General features: G+C 50.5%; 1 protein-coding gene across 2 annotated transcripts in view; it reads left to right on the forward strand.

The window, feature by feature from the left end:
* TRIM67 (tripartite motif containing 67) overlaps positions 1 to 21,447 on the forward strand; it is a 50,117-nt gene that overhangs the window by 21,039 nt on the left and 7,631 nt on the right. The window contains exons 2-7 of one of the 2 annotated variants that reach the window (XM_078077701.1): positions 11,891 to 11,986; positions 13,161 to 13,283; positions 14,256 to 14,366; positions 15,490 to 15,649; positions 17,888 to 18,033; positions 20,311 to 20,449. In XM_078077701.1, coding sequence (XP_077933827.1) covers positions 11,891 to 11,986; positions 13,161 to 13,283; positions 14,256 to 14,366; positions 15,490 to 15,649; positions 17,888 to 18,033; positions 20,311 to 20,449 — 775 coding nt within the window. The remainder of the gene's footprint in view (positions 1 to 11,890; positions 11,987 to 13,160; positions 13,284 to 14,255; positions 14,367 to 15,489; positions 15,650 to 17,887; positions 18,034 to 20,310; positions 20,450 to 21,447) is intronic. The other variant, XM_078077702.1, reaches the window with a different exon arrangement.

Below are 21,447 nucleotides of genomic sequence, written 5' to 3' on the forward strand. Positions count from 1 at the left end.
GGAGACACAAAGAGGAATTCACTGCTCATCCTGGCAGTCCTGGGCCAGTGAGTGACTGGCAGGTAGATGAGTAACTGGATCTCAAGACAGACAGTGACAAGGACTAGCCCTGGGGGAAAGTGAGAGGCTGAGGGAGAACAGTGGAGAAGGGGCCCCACAAATGCATGGACTCTTGGAAGACTTCGTGGAAGAGGAGAACTTGGAGTGGGACTTGGGCAAGCTGAGCAGGACTGAAGATGGACATCCTCAGTGGAAGTGACAGCTGGGACAACAGCTCAGGGTCATGGATCTGCCAGAAGGTAGGTGCTTGGGTTGCAAGTTAGCCCAGGGAGGGAGAAGGTGCTGATCCTTCCGACCCATCCTCATCTGTAGGAGGCCAACAGATGGTTGTTGAGTGAAGACCAATGAATGGATGAAAGTGTTGACAGCCAGGCTGAGGAGTTCTGACTTTGTTTTGCTTGAGCCACAGGAGAGAAAACCTTGAACCTGGGGTTTGGAAGGAGAGACATTCTGGCAGAGATGGGATTTTTTAATAGAAGGAGGAATGCATTTCCAGGCAGAGCAGAACAGATGAGGATCAACTCCAGGTTTATGGCTAAAGCAGGACATCTGTGAAAGTCCTACTTAGACCCTTTTGCATTTTGCTGGGGCTGCCCTAACAGAGTCCCACAGACTACATGACTTGGGAGACTGAAAATTTATTCTCTTGCAGTTCTGGGGGTCAGAAGTTTGAAACCAAGGTGACACAAGGCCACTTCCTTCAAAGGCTCTAGGGAGGGATTGGTTCCAGGCCTCTCTCCCAGCTTCTGGTAGCTCCTTGGCCTGTGGCTGCATAAGCCCGTCTTTACGTGGTGACCTCCCTCCATGTGTGTCTATCTCTGTGTCAAACTTCCCCTGTATCTAAGGACACCAGTCTTATTGGATTAGGGCCCACCTAAGGGCCTCATTTGAACTTGAATACCTCTTTAAAGACCCCATCTCCAGATAAGGTCACATTCTGAGGTACTAGGGTTAGGACTCCAACATATCTTTTTGGGAGGACACAATTCAACCCATAAAGCCCCCTTGAGGCTGATCAAAGGTGAGGGCTTGAGCTGAGAAGTATCTTGACTGCAGGAAAATGGCAGCCTCTCCCCACTTGGCACCCCAGTGGCTGGGATGATGGATGCTCTGGCCATCTGGTGTGCTTCTATCCCCTGCCAGAGGCCTGTCTTACCAACATATTCCCGTAGCATCCTTGTCTGCCTGATCACCAAGGTCAACAGTGTGCTAATCTTACCAGGCACACAAATCTTGAACAGAAGAGAAATCTAAGAATGAGAAGCTCAGAAGCTGCCCAGGGAAATGATGAGGCTGGAAGGTCACCACTGTGTCACCCATTGGTGTCCCAGTTGCTGGGTCCTCATCCCTTACACGGCAGGAGGGAACATTTCAGAAGGTACATGGGAAAGGTCCCAGTGGGCTTGGACTCCCCAAGGGGGGAGTTGGATTTTACCCTGGGAGGGTGAGGAGGCCACCTGCTTGGGTGGGATGTGGGTACGTCTTCATGCTCACGCCTCTCCAGGCGCCAGCCTTACCCTATGATCTCTTCCATCTAACTGATCCTGAGTTTTATCCCATTTTAACAGACTAGTAATCTAGTAAGTAAAGTGTGTCTCTGAGTTCTGGATGCTGCTCTAAGAAATTAATCAAACCCGAGGAGGGGGTCATGGGAACCTCTGATCTATAGCCCATCTGCCAGAAGCACAGGTGACATGTGGGCTTGAGATTGGCATCTGAAGTGGGTGGTGGACAGTCTTGTAGGACTGAGCCCTTAACCTATGGGATCCGATGCTGTCTCCAGGTATTGAGTTGAATTGGTACACACCCAGCTGGTGTTGCTCGGTGCGGGGGAAAGAACCCACACATTGAAAATGGTGTCAGAATCATAAATAGAAACATCTTTTTGAGAACTATGTTCTATGACTGTGTCCACACAATCCCTCCCACCCCTCAACTGCATTAGGACCAAGGTTGAATGAGGTGTGGGGATGACATGCCGACCCTATCCTCTACCTACCGGGTGCACTCTCGACTCTCCTGCTTTCCCCACTAAGCCCGCCCCTGGGCAACGCTGGAGTGGGAAGTAAGTGCTGGTCAGCATCTCCTCCACCTGTGGGAGGGCCACTAGGCTGTGCAGGTGCATCGCCCAGGAATGTCACTTTGACATCTGGAAAGTTGCTATGGCCACTGCATATCTGAAATTTTCATGGAGTGGAGAATGGAGCTCAGGTCTGACAAATTCCTGAGACATTGGGAGATAGGCAGCTCCACCTGAACAGACAGAATGCCGGACACGGGGATCTGTTCAAGACTAAAGATGCAGCCAGCGATGAGGGGCTGTCCCAGCCCACCAGCCCTGCCTCCAAGGAGTATTGGTGGAAGATCAGGTTTCTCCTTCCTCCATGTTGGTTGAGTATCTGAAAGCAGCATGAGCTAAGTGCCTGGGCTTTGGGTCCAGAAAAACCTGGCTTTGAGCCCTGGCTCTGCCACTTTCCAGCTGTGTGATCTGGAGCAAACTACTTCACCTCTCTGAGCCTCAATCCTCTCTGCTATAAAACGAGGATAATAATAATAGCACCTCCTTGAGAGGTTGTGAGCAATCAGCTAAATTAGGCATGGAAAGGTTTGGCACTTAGGGAATGTCATCCTTTGTTACTGTTGCTGTTGATGGGACGTTCCCAGCATCAGGGAGCTGTGCCACTGCAAGAGAGGACAACTTGCGGCCGGGTTCAGGCAGCCAGAGTGTGCTCTGAGGCACACGAACTACAGCCCTCTCAGTAGGACCCCCGCTTCTGGCCTCAGAGGGCGGGTCTTTCGTGGATGTGTCTTGTCCTCATACCTGCCCCGTGCCTTCCATAAGGAACAGGGGATCCAAGTGGAAACAGGCCTTCAGTCAGGCACCATTTCTGGTCACTACTGTGTACAACACTGAATACACCCAACGTGACCTCACCCAAGCGCGGGCCTCTGAGGTGCCAGACACTGAACATTCCAGTGATCACACGCGAGATGAGATTGGAAAGGATAAGTTCAGTTGCCAGGTGCGGCAGGCTGAATTACGGCCCCCAAGGACGCCCCCGTCCCAATCCCCGGACCTGTGAATATGTGACCTTATATGGTAAAAAGGACTTTGCAGGTGTAAGGAGTTTGAGATAAGGAGGTGGTTCTGGATTACTCATCTGGGTCTGATGTCATCATGAGGATCCATGTAAGAGGAGGGAGGAGGCCAGAGTTAGTAGTAGGAGACCCGAGGACACAGCAGGAGGCTGGCCAATGGAGCAAGGGCCAGGAGCCCGGGGGTCTATGTGCCTCTAGACGGTGATAGAGTCAGGGAAACAGATTCTCCCTTAGATTCTCCAGAAGGAACCAGCCCTGCTGACACCTTGATTTTAGCTCTGTAAGACTCCAGAACTGTAAGCGAATACACCCGGTATTGACTCAGGCCACTAAGTTTATGGTAACTTGTCTAGCAGCAGCAAGAAACTAATACACCCTAAGAATTCACAACGAGGGCAACTGAATAAGTCTGAGAAATCAAGGAAAGGTAGATCCCCTCACAGTATTCGCTTATTTTACGTCAGCCCTGGGTGGGGGCAGTAAGGGCAGGCAGGGTCTTCATAGATACAGTTCTTCGATGTGGACAGGGTCACAGCAACAGCCTTCATCTAGCGGTTCTGGATTTGGCGGATCACAGAACAGAGCACTGGATTAGCATCTAGAGCCCCATTCAAATACCATGTCTCCTCCTTACTGGCTCAGTGGCCAGAAACATACGAGTCACTGGGGACAGAGCTGATCCTCTATGCTGTCTAGCCTCAGGGGACTCCCCCCTCAAATCTGGGCCACATCCACTGGAAAGAAGCTGCCTGGGTAACCCCTGGTTGCTTAGTTCCTCCACCAAAGATATTTTCTGCTACTTGGGGGGGTCCCCTTAGCCTGTGGCCCACAGTAGACACAGAAGAGGCTTGCCATCCAGCATTGCTCCTCTCACAGCAAAGACTGGTCTGATCTTTCCCTAAGTGGACTTCTACCTGAGAGTCCTGTCCCCTTAGCATCAGTCCTCCACACCCTCCAGACCCTGTGGAACAAAGTCTCTATAACCTGGCCCCTTGGGGGTGAGCACTGGGTCCTGGGAGCCGACTGGGAAGGAGGGATCTTACGAGGTCAAGGAATCTGGGAGGTCTGGCTGCCACTACCTCATTGGGGAGAGGGGGTGTCCCCATTCCCATCTTAGCACCCTGTGTGGGCCAATCCCCTCCCCTCTCCCAGGACCTCTTTGCACCTGCCTGTCCCTATGAGTTGTCCCCCGGGAGATGGGTGCTAGGTTTTCCAGTCTCTGGCTCTGTCACTACATCTGTTTCAATAGTAAGGCCCACCACTCGGTTTCCAAGGCTTAATTTAGGCTGACCACTAGGACAGTTTTGTTTATTTGGTTACTGAGCTCTTCAAGCCTGTGGCTAGCAGTTTGGAGAAGACTGGAAAACAGAGCTGCTCTCTGCCATCTGGAGAGGGGGTGCTGCTCTGGGACAGGGCTTCTCCAGCTGTTGGCAGGTCGCTCAGAAAAGGGAGTGAGCAGGACTAGGTGGAAGAATGCTTGGTCTTCAAGCAGAAGCCAGGCATGGAAGGACATCAGTATGTCCCACCTAGTATGGCGACATTTGGGTGGATCAGTGGTGGCAGTTAACTAGAAAGAGTTAATACCCACAAGTCATGAAAAGCATCTCGATCAGCAGGGTAGGGTCAGACTGCCAGCGCCCAGTACCATATGGGGCTCTGTGCCCTAGAAACGGTGGGTTCGGAGGGACCACATGGCCATTTTAATTATGCCCAGCATGTGGGAGAATTGAGTCTTGCATAGCTCAAGGGAGCTAGTCAGACAAAATCTAGAGCAAAATCAACTCACTGACACAGCTATTTATGCAGCACATTCTAAGTGTAAGGCACGGTGTTCTCCACACAACATGCATAGGACAAGCTTGCCAGGCATCGGGGGCCTGGGATTGGCCAACAGAGCAGGAAAGCCAATGCACTCCTGGGCCACATGTCTCAAAGACAGTGAGCTGTGTCCTAGAAGCCAGCCCGGTCTGAGATCAAAGGGCACACTTCCTTTGGGGAGGGTAGCAAAAGCTTCGGGAAGAGGTGGCATTTGGGAAGGGTCTGTACAGATGGATGGGATGTTAGCAGGCAAGAGCATGCAAAACTTGAGCAAGAGGGCTTATGAGGCGGAGGGCACTGCAGGAGCCAAGGTGGGGAGGACAGAAGCCCAGGGGTGGCCGATCCAGTCTGACTGAAGGGTAGAAACCACATGGGCAGCCCTGGGAGGTGACACTAGAGAGGGCGACAATGTCCAGAGCCTTGGACAGGACCTTGATTCAGTGGGGAGTGGAGAACGTTGGTGAGAAGGGAAATGCCATGGTCAGGGCTGCGTTTGAGAGACAATGGTCAAGAGGTTACTTGGATATGCGGGATTCAGTTTTCTGGCATGACCTTTAAGTGGTGATCTTCAGCATGTAATCGGACACTGCCCCTATCACTGCATGTGGGCAGCATTAAACTCAAAGCCCCACCTTACACCCCAGTAGACGGGCACTACTGGGGGCCTTGCCTTCTCTCATTTAGCAGTGGGGTCTATAGTGCTAAAAGGAAGGATTCCCTAGCTCGTGGGGAAAATGTTCTTCAAACTTAAGTGATGATGTTAGATGCACACAAATGGACATTGTAATAAGATGGGTCTCAGGGCACCTGGGTGGCTTAGTTAAGCATCTGACTCTTGATTTCTGCTCAGGTCATGATCTCAGCACTCAGCTCCGGAGTTAGCTTGAGATTCCCTCTCTCCCTCTCCCTCTGCCCCTTCCCCTGCTTGCACTCTCTAAATAGATGATAGATAGATGATAGATAGATAGATTAGCTAGATAGATGATAGATAGATAGATTATAGATTAGATAGATAGATGATAGATAGATGATAGATAGATAGATAGATGATAGATAGATAGATAGATAGATAGATAGATAGATAGATAGATAGATAGATAAAATCTTTAAAAAAATAATAATACATGGCTCTTATTCCTCCACCCCCTTCCAGCCTATGGACAATAGCTTCCTTGAGAGAGGCACCGAGTTTCTCGAGCTTTTACATTCAAACAAGAATGGCTTCTAGTAAGCTGTATGACCTTGGGCAACTTCACAAAAGAAACACTTAATGAGTGTCCACTGTGTGTAAGGCATGCCACCCACACAGGCTGTGCCTTCTACCATCAAAGGGAACGCACTCATCTGTGTGTGCACTCTTTACAGTCACCTTTTACTAGAAGCTCAGTTTCTGTGTGTGTGAAATGAGAGGCTGGACTGAGCCATGTCTAGATCCTTGGTTCTAACCTCCTGCCCTCCTGCCCTCCTGCCGGGTAACCAGATGTGAGAGAACAAAGACCAGGTTGGAAAGGAAGCAGCTTAGGAGCCCGTGCACAGAGACCATGACAAACATAGGAGAATTATCTCTGAGGCCATTTGAACCCAAACTGTAATAGATCCCAATTAGGCAATTTATTTTTTTCAAGATTTTATGTATTTATTCAAGAGAGAGACAGAACGAGCGGGGGTGGGGCTGGGCAAAGGGAGAGGGAGAAGCAGACTCCCCCCTGAGCAGGGAGCCCGACGAGGGGCTCGATCCCAGGACCCTGAGACCAAGACCCAAGCTGAAATCAAGAGTTGGACACCTAACCGACTGAGCCACCCAGGCGCCCCCAGTTAGGTAATTTAGATAAATGCATGCCTTAGGCTATTCAAGCTGCTGTAACAAAATACCACAGAGTAAGTGGCTTCAACAACAGATCCATTCTTACTGTTCTGGAGGCTGCAAGTCCAAGATCCAGGTGCTGGCTGAGTCAGTTCCTATTGAGCCTCTCTTCCTGCCTTATCTCTGGCTGGCTACTCCTAGACTGTGTCCTCACATGGTCTTTCCTTGGTACGTGTGCAAGAAGAGAGAGAGAGAAAGATATTTCTCCTGCCTCTTCCTCTAAGGACACGAATGCCATCATGGGAGCTCCACCCACATGACCAAATTACCTCCCAAAGGCCCCACGACCAAATACCGTCACATTGGGGGTTAGGGCCTTCACATATGGATTTTCGGGGAACACAAACATTCAGTCCGCAACAATTCATATATGGCAGACCTGGGTTTCACAATTAAAGAGGATTTCGGGAATGCTTGAGTTACATTACTAAGCATAATCATAAGACATCTTTGGAGGTAGGGGTTATTACCATCCTTCCCATCTTATAGGAGAGGACACTGTAGAACAAAGAGATGAAGATGCCCAACTAACCAGTGATGGAGCCTGGATTTGAACCATACTAGCCCAGAGTCCTCATGCCTCATGCATTATAATGCACTGCTCCACCATCCAGAATGGAAGATGAGGGCCCTGTGTACCTAGAAGTGGCTCCTTGGAGCTGCTGGTGAAGACGTAATGCTGGGCCAGGCAGACTATTGGTTTGACCCAGCTTGGAAATACTTACAGGAACGTAATTCTAACCTTCAAGGAATAGGAAGACATAAAATGCAACTTTCTGATGCAGATTAAAATCCATTCAGTCATGGGGCGCCTGGGTGGCTCTGTCAGATGGGTGTCTGACTCTTGATTGCAGCTTGGGTCTTGGTCTCATGGTTGTGAGTTTGAGCCCCATGCTGGGCTCCACACTGGGCGTGGAGCCTACTTAAAAAAAATCCGTTCAGCCATGAATCACTGTATTGTACACCTGAAACTAATATAACACTGGATGTTGACCATCCTGGAATTAAAATACTTTAAAAATCCACTCAATCATGAAAAACATTCATCTTCTGCCTGGCTATTTCCTTTCTTTTTAAGAGTTTGGTATAGTCGCCAAACAAAGAGACAACACAACCCATTCTCATTTCTCAGACCGCAGGCTCTTCTCTGAGACCAGAAAGGGACAATTTTCAGTGTCCACAGCTAGTACTCCAAACAGTCCCCAGGGAAAAGAGGAAACACATGTCTATAAATAAATATATAAGTAAACAAACAAACAAATAAATAAATAAATAAAACAGAAGCAAAATACAATATGCTGTAAACCCCTAACACAAAGCCAACAAATAAACCATTTGCCTCTTAAAAAATGATTTCCACATTCACCCCAAAAACCTTTGCTCCTTTTCCACTAGAACACCCAGGTCCAACTTCCACAATGCTATCCCCTGGGCAGGTAGAGGTGACTTGTGCCCATTTCATACATGAAACAATCAAGGTCAAGAAAAGTATAAGCGTGTGCTTGCAGGACATCCCCTAGTGCCCCCCACCCCCCACCCAGCACTCACACTGCCATCAGGGGTTCTTCCATGGAGATAACGGGAGACCAGGGTGCAGGAACCCTCAGGCAAATGAACACACTGCTGGGCCCTGGGATGGTTTGTGCTCAGGTAGCCCCTCCAGGGGGCATTGAGAAGAAGGGGCGGGAAGGGTCAGGCAGCAAGGCTGGTGGGCCTGGCAGCATTGTCTACTGAGCTGTGAGATTATTCCCCTTTGAGCTGGGTATTGGCCTAAGGTCACTGGTGTCCTTCAAAACCACTCTGTTCTTGGGCTCCCGGCCACGCTCCTTGGTCTACTTGCCAAGGAGGAAGCAGGTGGACGGACCTGGTGGTGGGCTGGGCTGCTGGGAGGCTGGCACTGGATGGCTGGAGCGGGGACAGAGCTGAGCTGGTGCCAAGTGCCAGCCAGAGGGTGGAGGACCCTCACTAAGGCGGCACTCGGGGCTCCTCTCTGGCAAAGGGCGTGAGTAGCCGTGATGGAGTTACCGGGATCTGTCCTATGTTAGCATATACCTCCAGTCAAGCAATCACCATCAGTCAGTGAGCATTTTCTGCGCCCCTCCTTTGTGGCGGCACCACTGGCTAGAAATGCAAAGACAAAAGACAAAGTCCCCAGCTTCAAAGACTATATAGGTTAACAGGAGATGGGCCCCTCCTTGGGGAAGGAATTGGTGCAGCCTCTGTGGGCCCCATGTTTTGGAGACTGGAATAGGGAAGGAAGTGCTACACTTTTCTAGACACTGATAGACTTCAATTTAAAATCCTTGTTGTTGGGGGCGCCTGGGTGGCTCAGTCGTTAAACATCTGCCTTCGGCTCAGGTCATGATCCCAGTGTCCCTGCTCGCTGGGAAGCCTGCTTCTCCCTTTCCCTCTCCCCCTGCTTGTGTTCCCTCTCTCGCTGTGTCTCTCTCTCTCTGTCAAATAAATAAATAAAATCTTTAAAAATAAATAGATAAATAAATAAAATCCTTTTTGTTGGGGCACCTGGAGGGCTCAGTCGGTTAAGAGTCCAACTCTTGATTTCAGCTCAGGTCATGATCTCAGGGTTGTGAGATTGATCCCCTCGTCTGGCCCTGCGCTCAGTGGGGAGTCTGCTAGAGATACTCTTTCTCCCTCTGCCCCTCCCCCTGCTCATGCTCACGCACTCTCTCTTTCTCTTTCTCTCTCACATAAATAAATAAATCTTTTTTAAAAAATGAAAGAGCACTGTGTGTTATACGCAAACAATGAATCATGGAAACTACATCAAAAACTAATGATGTACTGTATGGTGACTAACATAACATAATAAAAAAAGTAATAATAAAAATAAATAAAAAATAAATAAAATCCCTGTTGTTAATGATCCCCTTGGGGCCCACGAACAATGCTGACCTCTCAGTTTCCTTTGTGGGTGCAGCTATCTGGGGATGGGCCAAGTTGCCCTAGGACCTGCGCCCCTCCCAGGACGGGTACAGGGACCTGTGCTGTCCAGAACAGTAGCCAGGGGCCACCTGTGGGGGTTGAAGCTTAAACTAAATAAAATGTAAAATGGAGCTCCTCAATTACATTAGTGGCCTTTCAGTGCTGGGTACCACACGTGGCTGGTGGCTGCCGAATTGGACAGAGCGGACATAGAACTCTTGTCATCCCCGTAAGTTTGATTGGCTCATCTTTGTGCATCGATACTTGCAATAGACAGTGGCACTGGGGATGGGGATTAAGGAGGGTGCGTGTTGTGATGAGGACTGGGTGTTGTATGTAAGTGAGGAATCACTGAATTCTACTCCAGAAACCAATATCACACTGTCTGTTCACTACCTAAAATTTAAATTAAAAAAAAAGAAAGAAAGAAAGAAAGAAAGAAAGAAAGAAAGAAAGAAAGAAAAAGAAAGAAAGAAAGAAAGAAAGAAAGAAAGAAAGAAAGAAAGAAAGAAAGAAAGAAAGAAAGAAAGAAAGAAAGAAAGAAAGAAAAGAGGCACACCCTGGGTGAGCCATGGAGGGAGGAGTCTAAACCACCTGGGGCAGGGGTAGGGATGGGGAAGGCAGTGGAGAAAGGACCGAGCAGGAACGAGCCCAAACTTCACCTTGACCTCACCTTGAGTGTTGTTGGTGCTCCCTGGGTCTGAGGCCCCCTGCTTCTCTTTCCGCATGTTTCCCTGAGTCATCTCTTCTACTCCATGGCTTTAGTGACCACGGTCCGCAGAGATGCTCAGCCAGGCTGTGTTTGTACAGTTCAGTGGATCTCAAAAGACATTAGATCCCCTTCAAGGGCTTCATAAAAGACAGGCTCTGGCCCTTCCTTTCCAGTTTCTGATCAGCAGGCCCGGGGATGGGGCCAGAAAAGTTGCATTTCAAACAAAGTCCCAGGTGACAGGTGCCCCTGAGGCTGCTGGTCCAGGAACCACACTCGGAGGATCCTTGGTATGGTCTAAAGAATACCAACCACTGATTCATTCATTCCACAAATATTCATGCAATGCTACCATGTGCCAGGGGCTCCTAGATGTGAACAAACCAGGCAAGTTCCCTGTGCTAGGGGGCTTACATTCGAGCGTGGGGAGACAACCAGTAAACAAAGCTATGTCGAGGGGTGATGAGCATTATAAAGAACAAAGCGGGGTGAGGGAAGAGGGCTATTTTATGGGGTCATCAGGAAAGACCTCACTGATCGGGTGACATTTGAGCAATGACCTCAAGAAAGCAAGGGAGGGGCAAGGATATGACCCTGGCCTTTCTGGCCCCATCTTCAGCTTTTTAATTAGAAAAATGTGACTCATGGTTAACATGCTTAACAATCAAGGTCATCAGTCTCTGCGATAGCTAGGTTTGGAGACAAATTTGATTGTGTGTGTGTGCATTTTGTTAAAAAGAAGCCTAATGCTAAAGGCCATAGATTCCATCCGGGCCGGCAGCTCCACCTCTGGGCCTCCTCTGTCCACACCGCTCGCTGCAAGGAGAGGGCTCCCGAGGGTTAAGGGGACTGCCGTAGAGCCCGTATCCCACCTCTAGACAACGCCTCAGGGTTCCCAGTCCAGATGGCTCCAGCCCATTTCTAGGGCCGGCAGGCCTCTTCCCTGCCCTCCCCCACCCCAGGCCAAAAGACGAATAGGGGTGGGGTGGGGTGGCTGGGACCTGGGATGTCCATATGTAAGCATCTGAGGGTCCTACTGATGAGGGATAGAACTACCGTGGGAGGAGAGGGCTCTATTTGCCTTCTGGTCCTGGGTTCTGCAAACATCAGGAGCAGACCAGTCAGCCTCAACAAATTAGCGGAACGCTCCTTACCTCTGTCCAGCTTTGGGGTCCAGACAGAAGAGTGTAGGTCAATCAACATTTGTCAACTGTTGCTGGAGGAATAAGCAACTGTTTAGGGCCCATGAGTCAGTAGTGGTCTCTGCATACATGAGGAATGGGGGCATGGGGGAACCGGCCCAGCCCCTCACCTACATGCACCAGCCTTGCTGGTGAAGAACAAACTGTATGCTGTTCACCCCTAATTTGCCTTTTCAACACACGATATCTTTTTAGGCCCAACTGTCCCAGGCCTTAAATGGGGTTTCTGATAAGGCGAAAGAAGCAAAGGAGTTTCTGGTCCAGCTGAAGAACATCCTGCAGCAGATCCAGGTGAGGAGAGCGCCAGCCCTGGGAGGGCAGTTAGTGTAGGAAGCAGACGAGAAGTGGCAAGAGGGAAGGGACAGTCCTGTGGCGAGCATTTTGTAAAGGTTTAATTGTCCTACTGCATAGCCTCAGAGGCAGGGAATCAGTGCATCAAAATATCAATGCATCATTTACTAAATCCATGTGTGTACCGAGCACCCGTACTGTGTCCCATGCTGAGCCCAATACAGATCAAGAAGGCCCAGTCTCTGGCCTCAGGAGCTGTCTGCAGGAGAGAGTGCACACGCGTGTGCTCTACATGAATGCGCATGCGTGGAGGACTGGTTCACAGAGATGATGAACCCAGAAGGGACACACAGTCACGTTCTGGGGTGCCGGGGGTGAGAGCTTCAGCACAGGCCACAGCACGGGGTCGGAATCCTTGCTGATCTCAGAGACCTCGAAGGATTCTGTTTTAAGACCGAAACACGGGGCGCCTGGGTGGCTCAGTCATTAAGCGTCTGCCTTCGGCTCAGGTCATGATCCCAGGGTCCTGGGATCGAGCCCCGCATCGGGCTCTCTGTTCAGGGGGGAGCCTGCTTCTCCCTCTCCCACTCTGCCTGCTTGTGTTCCCTCTCTCACTGTCTCTCTCTGTCAAATAAATAAATAAAATCTTTAAAAAAAAAAAAAAAGACCGAGACAGATCCTACAGCAAGAGCACTGTATTTTGTTTTCCTGTCTTCTGATTACAAAAAGCAAAAGTATATATTGTAGAAATTTTGGAAAGTAGAGAACAATAGACAGGACTAAGAAAAAATTTGATATCTCTGCACCTTAGGTGACCGCTTCACCATTTTGACATGTTCCTCCATGATTTAGACACACGTGTACATGCACACAGTGTGGGATTGTGCTGTACACAACTTGAAACCCCCCCCCTTTTTTCCCTTTCCAAGTCTTTCATGAGCATTTTCCATGATATTAAAAACTCTTAATGAACAAGGTTTGAATGACAATGGATATTCCACCATAGAGATGTGCCAAGATTCATGGTACCCCTCCTCTGACTCATATTCACATTGTTTCCAATGTAATAATGTTACAGACGACTTGGCCAAGAGCTTCTCTGAAATACTTCTCTGTGTCTAGCACTGGCCAGATTTCAGCATGTCTTCTCCCTAAAGCTCTCTGCCTCCCCCAGGAAAACGGACTGGACTATGAAGCCTGCCTGGTTGCTCAGTGTGATGCGCTGGTCGACGCTTTAACTCGGCAGAAAGCCAAGCTGCTCACCAAGGTCACCAAAGAGAGGGAGCACAAGCTGAAGGTAGGTACCTGGGTGACGACACCCTGGTCCTCATCACAGCCTCCACACCGCACGTGGGGTGGCGCACACAGTAGGCACCGGGTCAATATGAGTTGAGTGAGAGAATGGATGAATGAATGAATGAGGCGAAGAAGGGATGAGCAAGCTGCCCCTGCACCGGCTCACACTCACGTGACTTTCCCCAAAGCCATGCTCTCCCTACAAAGCTGCAGTAAGATGCCCACACTCCTGCTCAGGTCAGAAATACTGTCTCCCATCTTCTCTGAGGTCCTGTTTTCTATCTAAGGAATTCTGCCTCTCACCTTGCAGAGCAGAAGTGACCAGGGTTGGTGGCGAGGCCACACTCTGCTCAGGTTGCCAGCTCTGTCCCCTTCTTCAGGCCCTCTCTAGTATCTCATGCCCTCAAATGAGCAATAATAATATGACCAATGTCCACCGTGGGAAGGGGAGGGTTTCCTCTCACAGGACACTGGGCTCCTGGTCCAGGCAGGTGCCACGAACACTCTGCATCGACGGAGGACTGCTTCATTGTCTTGGGGGGGGTTCAACCTATTTTATAGACATTTCCCAAATGAATTAGGAAATAATACTTTCAAGGAAAGAAGGAATGAGTGTTGGGGATGGTCCGTGGCTTTCAAGTGAAGCAGCAGAACCCATCCATGACAGGTGAGAAGTAAGATAAGAAGTTGGTCACTGGTCTCGTGGAGAGTTTCAGACTGTGCACTTTCTCTGCTATCCGGAGTTCAGGAACAGAGTTCGTTCTGTCAGGCATTGGGCCCGCTTGTTGGGAAGTGGGTCCATTTATTCCCCAGGAGAGAGGGCCCATGGAGCTCAGGAGCAGAACAGCCAGAGGAGAGGGTGCAAGGTGGTCGCCTCTCCCAGGGCTTTCTCTGCGCTAATTCTCCAACTCCCACTACAGCCCAGCTGCTCTTCCTCTGATGAGAAGGTCACTAGGGGTTCTTTTCATCACAGATGGTTTGGGACCAGATCAATCACTGCACATTGAAGCTGCGCCAGTCAACGGGGCTGATGGAGTACTGCCTGGAGGTGATCAAGGAGAACGACCCCTCCGGGTTCCTGCAGGTGAGCCTGCACTCGGGGGACAGGGACAGGCTTGGCTTCCCACTCCAAGTCCCCAAACTAGCCGAGGTTTTAGGACAGTCCCTTCCAGGGAATTGAGTAGATATTCCTTTGCTCAGAGATTCCAGAGGACCTACGCTCTCCTTTTAGCTCTGACTCTCACTAGCTGTGACCCTGGTTCTGTGTCCTTATTAAAAGAGGGAGTCAAATGTCATAATTTCTAGGGCCAAAATGTCATGTGTTTATGCTTCAACTTCCAGAGACCCCAACTCCAAATTTTCCCCACAAATGGGAGAGGACAGTCTTTGCCAGACAAGCTGGAAAGATTGTGGTGGAGGAAGTGAGTTAGCAGAATCCACACGGCCCATTACCTCCATGTGCAGAGTCCTGCAGGCGTAGACAGATGGCCACTACCCACAGAGCCCGAGCAGCCTTGCTGGGGCATCCCTCCAACAGCCGGGCTGACTCAGGGCCACGAGCCGCTCTCAAGAACACGACAATGATTCAGATGGTGGCTCAGTCCTCCGTCTGCGGGGAAAATGATGAATCCCCTTGACTAGTCCCTAAGAAGGGTACACGGGATCATGGCTCCTCGGGGACACGTGCAAGTGTCAGAATGAGCAGAGGAGAACAGAGCTGGGGGCATGATGGGGAGTTTGGAGCAGAGCAACTTGGAGGGAACACACTATGGAGAGTGAGCTTCAAAACTCTGGGGCTATAGGAAGCACTTCCTTCAGACCCTGGGACAAACCACTGGTATGTTTCACTTTGCAAAGGACTAGATCTAGCAAAAGCAGAATAATGAAGACTGCTTTTGCGTATTTAAAAAAGAATCATTTGCTTCACAAAATGGTTTGGCCTGATATCTTTAAACAGCAAGTTCTTCTTCACATTTAGATGATTGCTCTTTTAAAATATGATTCCAACGATACAGTGCATTTTTATTTGCTCAGTGTCGTGCTGGCAGGGATCATATCTTCTCTGCTGTGGCTTGAGAGCACGTGGCTAGCGCAGCCCCCCTCCTCCTCCCCAGCCACAGACACCAAGCCCCTCCTCCTTCCCCACCACTTGCTGCATGAGTTTTCCTTTGCAAATCAAAACCCTAAACTCTGTGCTCCCCTTTAAGATCTCGGACGCTCTGATCAAGCGTGTCCAGGTGTCTCAGGAGCAGTGGGTCAAAGGCGCCCTGGAGCCAAAAGTGTCTGCGGAGTTTGATCTGACCTTGGACAGCGAGCCGCTGCTGCAGGCCATCCACCAGCTGGACTTCATCCAGATGAAATGTAGGGGTGAGCCGTGGTTGGCCCAGTTCAGTCTGTGCTTCTTTCAGAAGAGGCATCCACTCTGAGGGGGCAGCTCAGGGTCATTGGAAAACAGAGCGGGAGGGGAGAGATGCCAAAGTCACAGACCCAGCTTCAAGTCCCAGCTCAGCCACCCACTAGCTGGGTGGCCTAGGGTGGGTAGCACCCCAGTCTGAGCCTGAGTTTTCCCATTTGTAAAAGAGGATTAGTTGTTTATTCAGACACTTAGTGAGTGTCTGCCGTGTGTTAGGCACTCTTCTAGGTGCAGGACACAGGTTTGAACAAGTCAACAAACTCTCTCATAAGATCGAGCTGATATTCTAGAAAAGGAAATAGACAGTACACAAATATATCATATAATGTCCAATGGAGGCTTTTTGGGAAAGGGGGGTATTTTGAGGTGAGGAGGAGGAGGAGAGAGATGCGATATAGGGGAAGAATATTCCAGATGGCAGAGGGGTGACAAATGCAAAGACCCTGAGGCAGGAATCTATTTTCTGGGTTCCAAGAAGAGCAAGAAGGTCAGAGGTGAGAGCAGAATGAACAAGATGGAGGGTGCTAGGAGGTGGGGGAGAGCCATGGGAGACACAGGCTAAGGGTCAAGTAAAGTTGCATGCCTTGCACCAGGTTACAAAATTAGCGAGTGTTGGCCAGAACCAGAGTCCTATTCGAAAGTCTCTCTCTCCAGAGGCATCAAGGGTACATTCCGGAGAGGCAATAAAGCTGTTTGGTTTTTTAAAACCAAAATATCAAAGGACAGAGTGCCACACCTACAGAATCTATGAGTGCAGGAAATCTTTACCTGCGAAACATGTGGCCAGTTTTACACTAAAGACAAAACAAGTGTCTTGCACATCTGCGTGCTCACTCCCACACTTGGTTTGCACCTCAGGCGAGGTTTGGAAATGCCACCTGCCCTAGGTGTGAATGAGACATGGTACTGAGGAGCAGGGGGAGCCCGGCAGAGGGTGAAGAGTTGTGGCAGAAGAAGGGGTGGCTCTGGGAAGGGAGGGTGTGAAAGAAGGTGGCTTGGAGCCGCTTCCAAGGCTTGGATGTTGCTTTGGGTAGGATTGGGTGGCAGATTCACAGAGGAAGTGGGAGAAGCAACAACAGAGCCTAGGACGGAGAGAGGACCCCTACATGCTTGTAAACTGAGGCCCAGGGAGTCGGCTCTGCTCAGCCAGTCCTGAGACCAAGTCTGTAAACAAGACAGGGCTGCACCCAGCTGAACCATCAGGCGTGTTTTGGAAGACAGCCCTAATGACTGGAGCCAAACTGAACTCCATAGTGTTTAAATATTTTTATTTATTTATTTGAGAGAGAGAGAGAGCATGAGGTGGGGGAGGGTCAGAGGGAGAAGCAGACTCCCTGCCGAGCAGGGAGCCCGATGTGGGACTCGATCCCGGGACTCCAGGATCATGACCTGAGCCGAAGGCAGTTGCTTAACCAACTGAGCCACCCAGGCGTCCCTCCATAGTGTTTAGAAATCTGATGTTGCGATTTTCCCTTCAACAATTGTCAGTGTGGACTGGATTTATCTCTACAATCTCTTGAGCCCGAAAAAAGCTAGAATATAAAACCTTTTTCCTGATCTTGCCATAATAGAACTTAAGATACATTTGATTCACATCCCTAATTCCGAGGGTTGGCTGTTGGATACTCTAAGATTGCGTCTCCTTCCCGGATCTGGTTCCCTGGGCCTTTAAGGTGCTTCCAGCCAAAGGTTCAAATGTGTCTTTGAATTCTGCATGCCCCCCACCCCAATAGCTCCTTCCGAAGCCTCGGTATAAGCCACAGAGAGGGTCCACACAGGCCTGTGCATGGCCAGGAGGCATGCGGGGACACGCGGACCCCGGCTCTGTGGGAATCCCTCGTGGGTCTGAGACTCAAAACTAGGGATTCTCAGTGGGCAGGTGGAGAAGAGGACAGCCCCTCCTTAGGGCTCCAGACGCAGAGGTGCAGGGGCATCTGCCATGCTTCTCCCATCCCCCAGCCCCAGATTCCAGGACACGCTGGAAGCGCACGGTCACCAGTCACCCGTGCTTGCACTCACCCCCGCCCACCTTGAGAGGGAGACTCCTGGGGCTGTGAGAGGCTGGGAGTGACCAAAGGTGGCCACCGTTCCTTCTGGGGGCCGGGGGCCACTGCCAGGGGGGAGGAGAGTCCACACAGGTGTCCGGGGCCCTTCGAGGGGTTGGGGCTCTGAACTAGCGGTTCCTGTCACAGTACCACCCGGCCCCCTGCTGCAGCTAGAGAAGTGCTGTACCCACAACAACAGTGTCACGCTGGCCTGGAGGATGCCGCCCTTCACCCACAGCCCCGTGGACGGCTACATCCTGGAGCTGGATGACGGCGACGGGGGCCAGTTCCGGGTGAGGCCCTCCTGATTGCTTTGGGGGGTAACATCGAGGCTTCTGGACTAGCCCATGGGGCTGCCCTCAGCTCCAATGCTGCCCCCAAAGGGCACTGGCCTCAAAACAGAGGGCCAGTGGGTCTGGACCCTTGGAAGATGGGGCTGCTCTACCAAGGGCTAGGTCTGGGCAGAGGTGGCAGCCACAGAGAAAATTTAGGACAGCTTTCCTCTGAAGACTGACACAGGTCTGAGGCAGAGGACGAGCTCAGAGAAGTTGTCACCTGCATGGATTGACTTCCCAATTCACCCCACCAGTGTACTCATAGCTATTCTTCCACATCCTCCCAGATATCTCTGCTCACGCAGGTCCCCACTCCCTCAACACTCTGTCGCTTCCTGCCCTGCCTGGGTCAGATTGTTCTACCCAGCAAGGTGCTCTGCCTGGGAAGACAGACACTTGGTAAATGGTGGTTGGGTTGGGATGACCTTCTACACTCATGTTGCCAGTGATGAAATATCGTGGTGACAATAAAGGCTCTTAGTGAGCCAGAAATGGTCTTCGACTCCCCCATCTGGTAGAGACCCCAACCCAGACCCCCAATAGAACTCTACCTTGAGATTTCACACAGCGAAGCTCAGGTCACTGTCAAGTTGCTTTGTGGGCAGGAACACCAAGGAGAACAAACCCTGGGTCTTCTGAGAGTTCCTCCTTTCCCTTCCTGAGGAGACTAAGACACACTGGAACAAACCACTGCCACCATTAACAATTGTGACCTTCCTTCTCCTGGGGACCTGCACCATCTATCAAATCTTGCCAAAGACCAATGTTCCTTTTGTTTCTCTCGAAGGGATTTATGCATATGTTGTTTCATTTGTTTGTTTGTTTGTTTGAAAGGTATCCTACAGGAACCTAAGACTTGGGGAAAGAACCCTTAGGAATTGTTGGGTCCTGTGTGAATGTGGGCAATTTAGGGAAGAGACGAGTTGGGGTCAGGTCAGCACGGAATGGCAGATCACTCACTGGGTTCAGAACCTCAGGTGTTCTGGCTGTGCAAAGGAGCTAAGACCAGAAAGAACTCCGGGACCGGAAACCAGGAAAAGAGCCCCTGTTTCTGAAATGGGAAGAGAAGACTGTTTTAGGATGTGCAAAGAAGCAGCCACAGAATTCAAATACAGATGCCTCTCCCCTTTGAGACATGACCACTAACAAAAGCTAGATACAGGGGTAGAATTTATGAGGAGCTGCACGTTATAGTGGGAAAAGTGTTGGCTTCAAATGCAGGCAGGCCTGGATTTGAACCCTGGCTCCCAAATTGGTTCACTCTGATCCTGGGCAGGTTTCCTACCTTCTCCAGGTCTCCTTGTATATAAAATACAAAAAAAACAAAAACAACATTCAGAGATCATGTGCGGATTAAAATGGCTTGTACGATGCCTGGAACACAGCTGCTATTATTAATAACCTGGGTAACAAATGAAGAGCCAACCCCCTAAACAACCAGATAGGAAAGATGTTTTAGCCAAAGCAGAAACAGTGGCATAGGAGGAGGGCCAGGCTCTGCATTTGGGAAAGTTAAGAGGACAAAGATAAGTTTGAAGTGAATGGAGAAGAAAATAAATCCCTACTAAAGGATTTTTGGGGTCCCATGCAGAAATGTCTCACCGTCTCAGAAGGCTGTGAGCAAAGCAGTTCTGGGGGAGGGGGGCCAAGGAGTGGAAGATGCCAACCTCAGGGGTGGCAGAAGATGGGGAGGGGGTGGAGTGCCCCTCTCAATCCAAATCAACTTGACCCCACCTGTGCTTGGTCACACTTCTTCCCATCACGTGTGCTGACCCTTCTTCTAAAAATATTGGTGATTTTGTGTAGTTAGATGCTTAGCTCACGTTTCCTAGCTTACATTCCCACTAAAACCCAGCAACCTTCTCTTGCTCCAACCAAGAAGGAAGTGGGGGTTTCTGTACCTCCAGCCCCTTGGGAAGTCCTGTCTGACCAGCTGACCTCAGCGGAGGCAGGACATTCTCAGGAGGCATGCTAGCTGGCTGCGGACCCGCCGTCCCTCGCTGCCTCCCTAGGACCCCGTCACACCTCCCATCCGCACAGGCAGATGGGCTGGCCAGCCAGTGGTCGGACTGTGTGTCCGACGTGGACATGGTCTGTGGCCCTGCAGCCACTCATCCACATTCCCCTGATTCAAGAGCTCTATTGAGGCGCTAGCTCTTTGAATGACAACATGTTGCTAAGAGAAATTTTCCAGCTAACAGAGGCGCCTCCTGAGCACTCTTGGTTGTCTTTTAGGAAGTGTATGTTGGCAAAGAGACCTTGTGCACCATCGACGGTCTGCATTTCAACAGCACCTACAATGCCAGGGTCAAGGCTTTCAACTCCTCCGGCGTCGGGCCTTACAGTAAAACCGTCGTCCTGCAGACTTCTGATGGTGAGCACTGGGGGCTCGGGGGAAGACCAGATTCAGGCACTGTGGACGAGCTTCTGAAGGAGGACGGGAGGGAACACTCAGCTGCGTAGGACAGAGGAGTGGCGGGATGGAGGGAATGCGGCAGTGGTGAAGTGTATACTTTTTCTTCTCAGCCCCTCCCCGCCCTGCTCACCGTGGCCCCTTGCCTGCACCTCCCTCCCCACAAGCCACCAAAAAAGAGCCAGTTCTTCACCCCATTTGCTGGACTGGGATGGGAAATGAGCATCTGAGAGGCTCAGGGAGACCCAGGGGCTGAGAATGGGTAGGACGGTCCTGGAGAAAAGGCCACTGGTCCTTGGGTATGACTTTCCTCGCAGCAAGAAACGATCCCTCGAATATCCAGTGCAAGAGCCCAGATCTGATGGTTTACACACCTAGCTGCAACCTTTCAGGTTTCTGGCAACAAGAGCACATCAGCGTTCGTGGGATTTTGGTCATCTGAGTCCTTAGCAGGGAGTGATGATATAAATAAAGAACATGTTCCAAAAAGCATCTGCCCTGCTAACCCAGGCATGCCCCGGCCTCGGGTGCAGCGTCCTGGGATGACGCCGATCCTGTTTATTGTCATCATGTATCCTAGCACATCCTCTGGGCGCCCTGAGGAAAATGTGACACACTTGGTTAGTCTCCCAAGGATGGAGGGGAGAAAGGGCAGGAGCAGATGCTCTTGTCAAGGGCACAACTGGGGATGCTTTCTGAAAATGGTGCAACCTGCAGGCTCATTTTAGAAAGCATGAAGAGTTCACCAGCTCTCTGCCGGCAGGGGCCCCCTGCCCTGGAGAACAGCAGTTCTTGCCCTATGCATCGTGGTCATAATTTCAGAGTAAGCACCTCACTTCCCACAACCTGAGGGATTGGAGAACAGAGGAGGCCACTCAATGGGCTGCGAAACAGGAGGATGGAGCTTGGTGACTTTGGTCACATCACTTCACCTCTCTGTGTGTCAAACCCCCCCGCCC

The sequence above is a fragment of the Halichoerus grypus genome, chromosome 7 (assembly GCF_964656455.1).
Source record: "Halichoerus grypus chromosome 7, mHalGry1.hap1.1, whole genome shotgun sequence".
Classification (NCBI taxonomy): Eukaryota; Metazoa; Chordata; class Mammalia; order Carnivora; family Phocidae; genus Halichoerus; species Halichoerus grypus.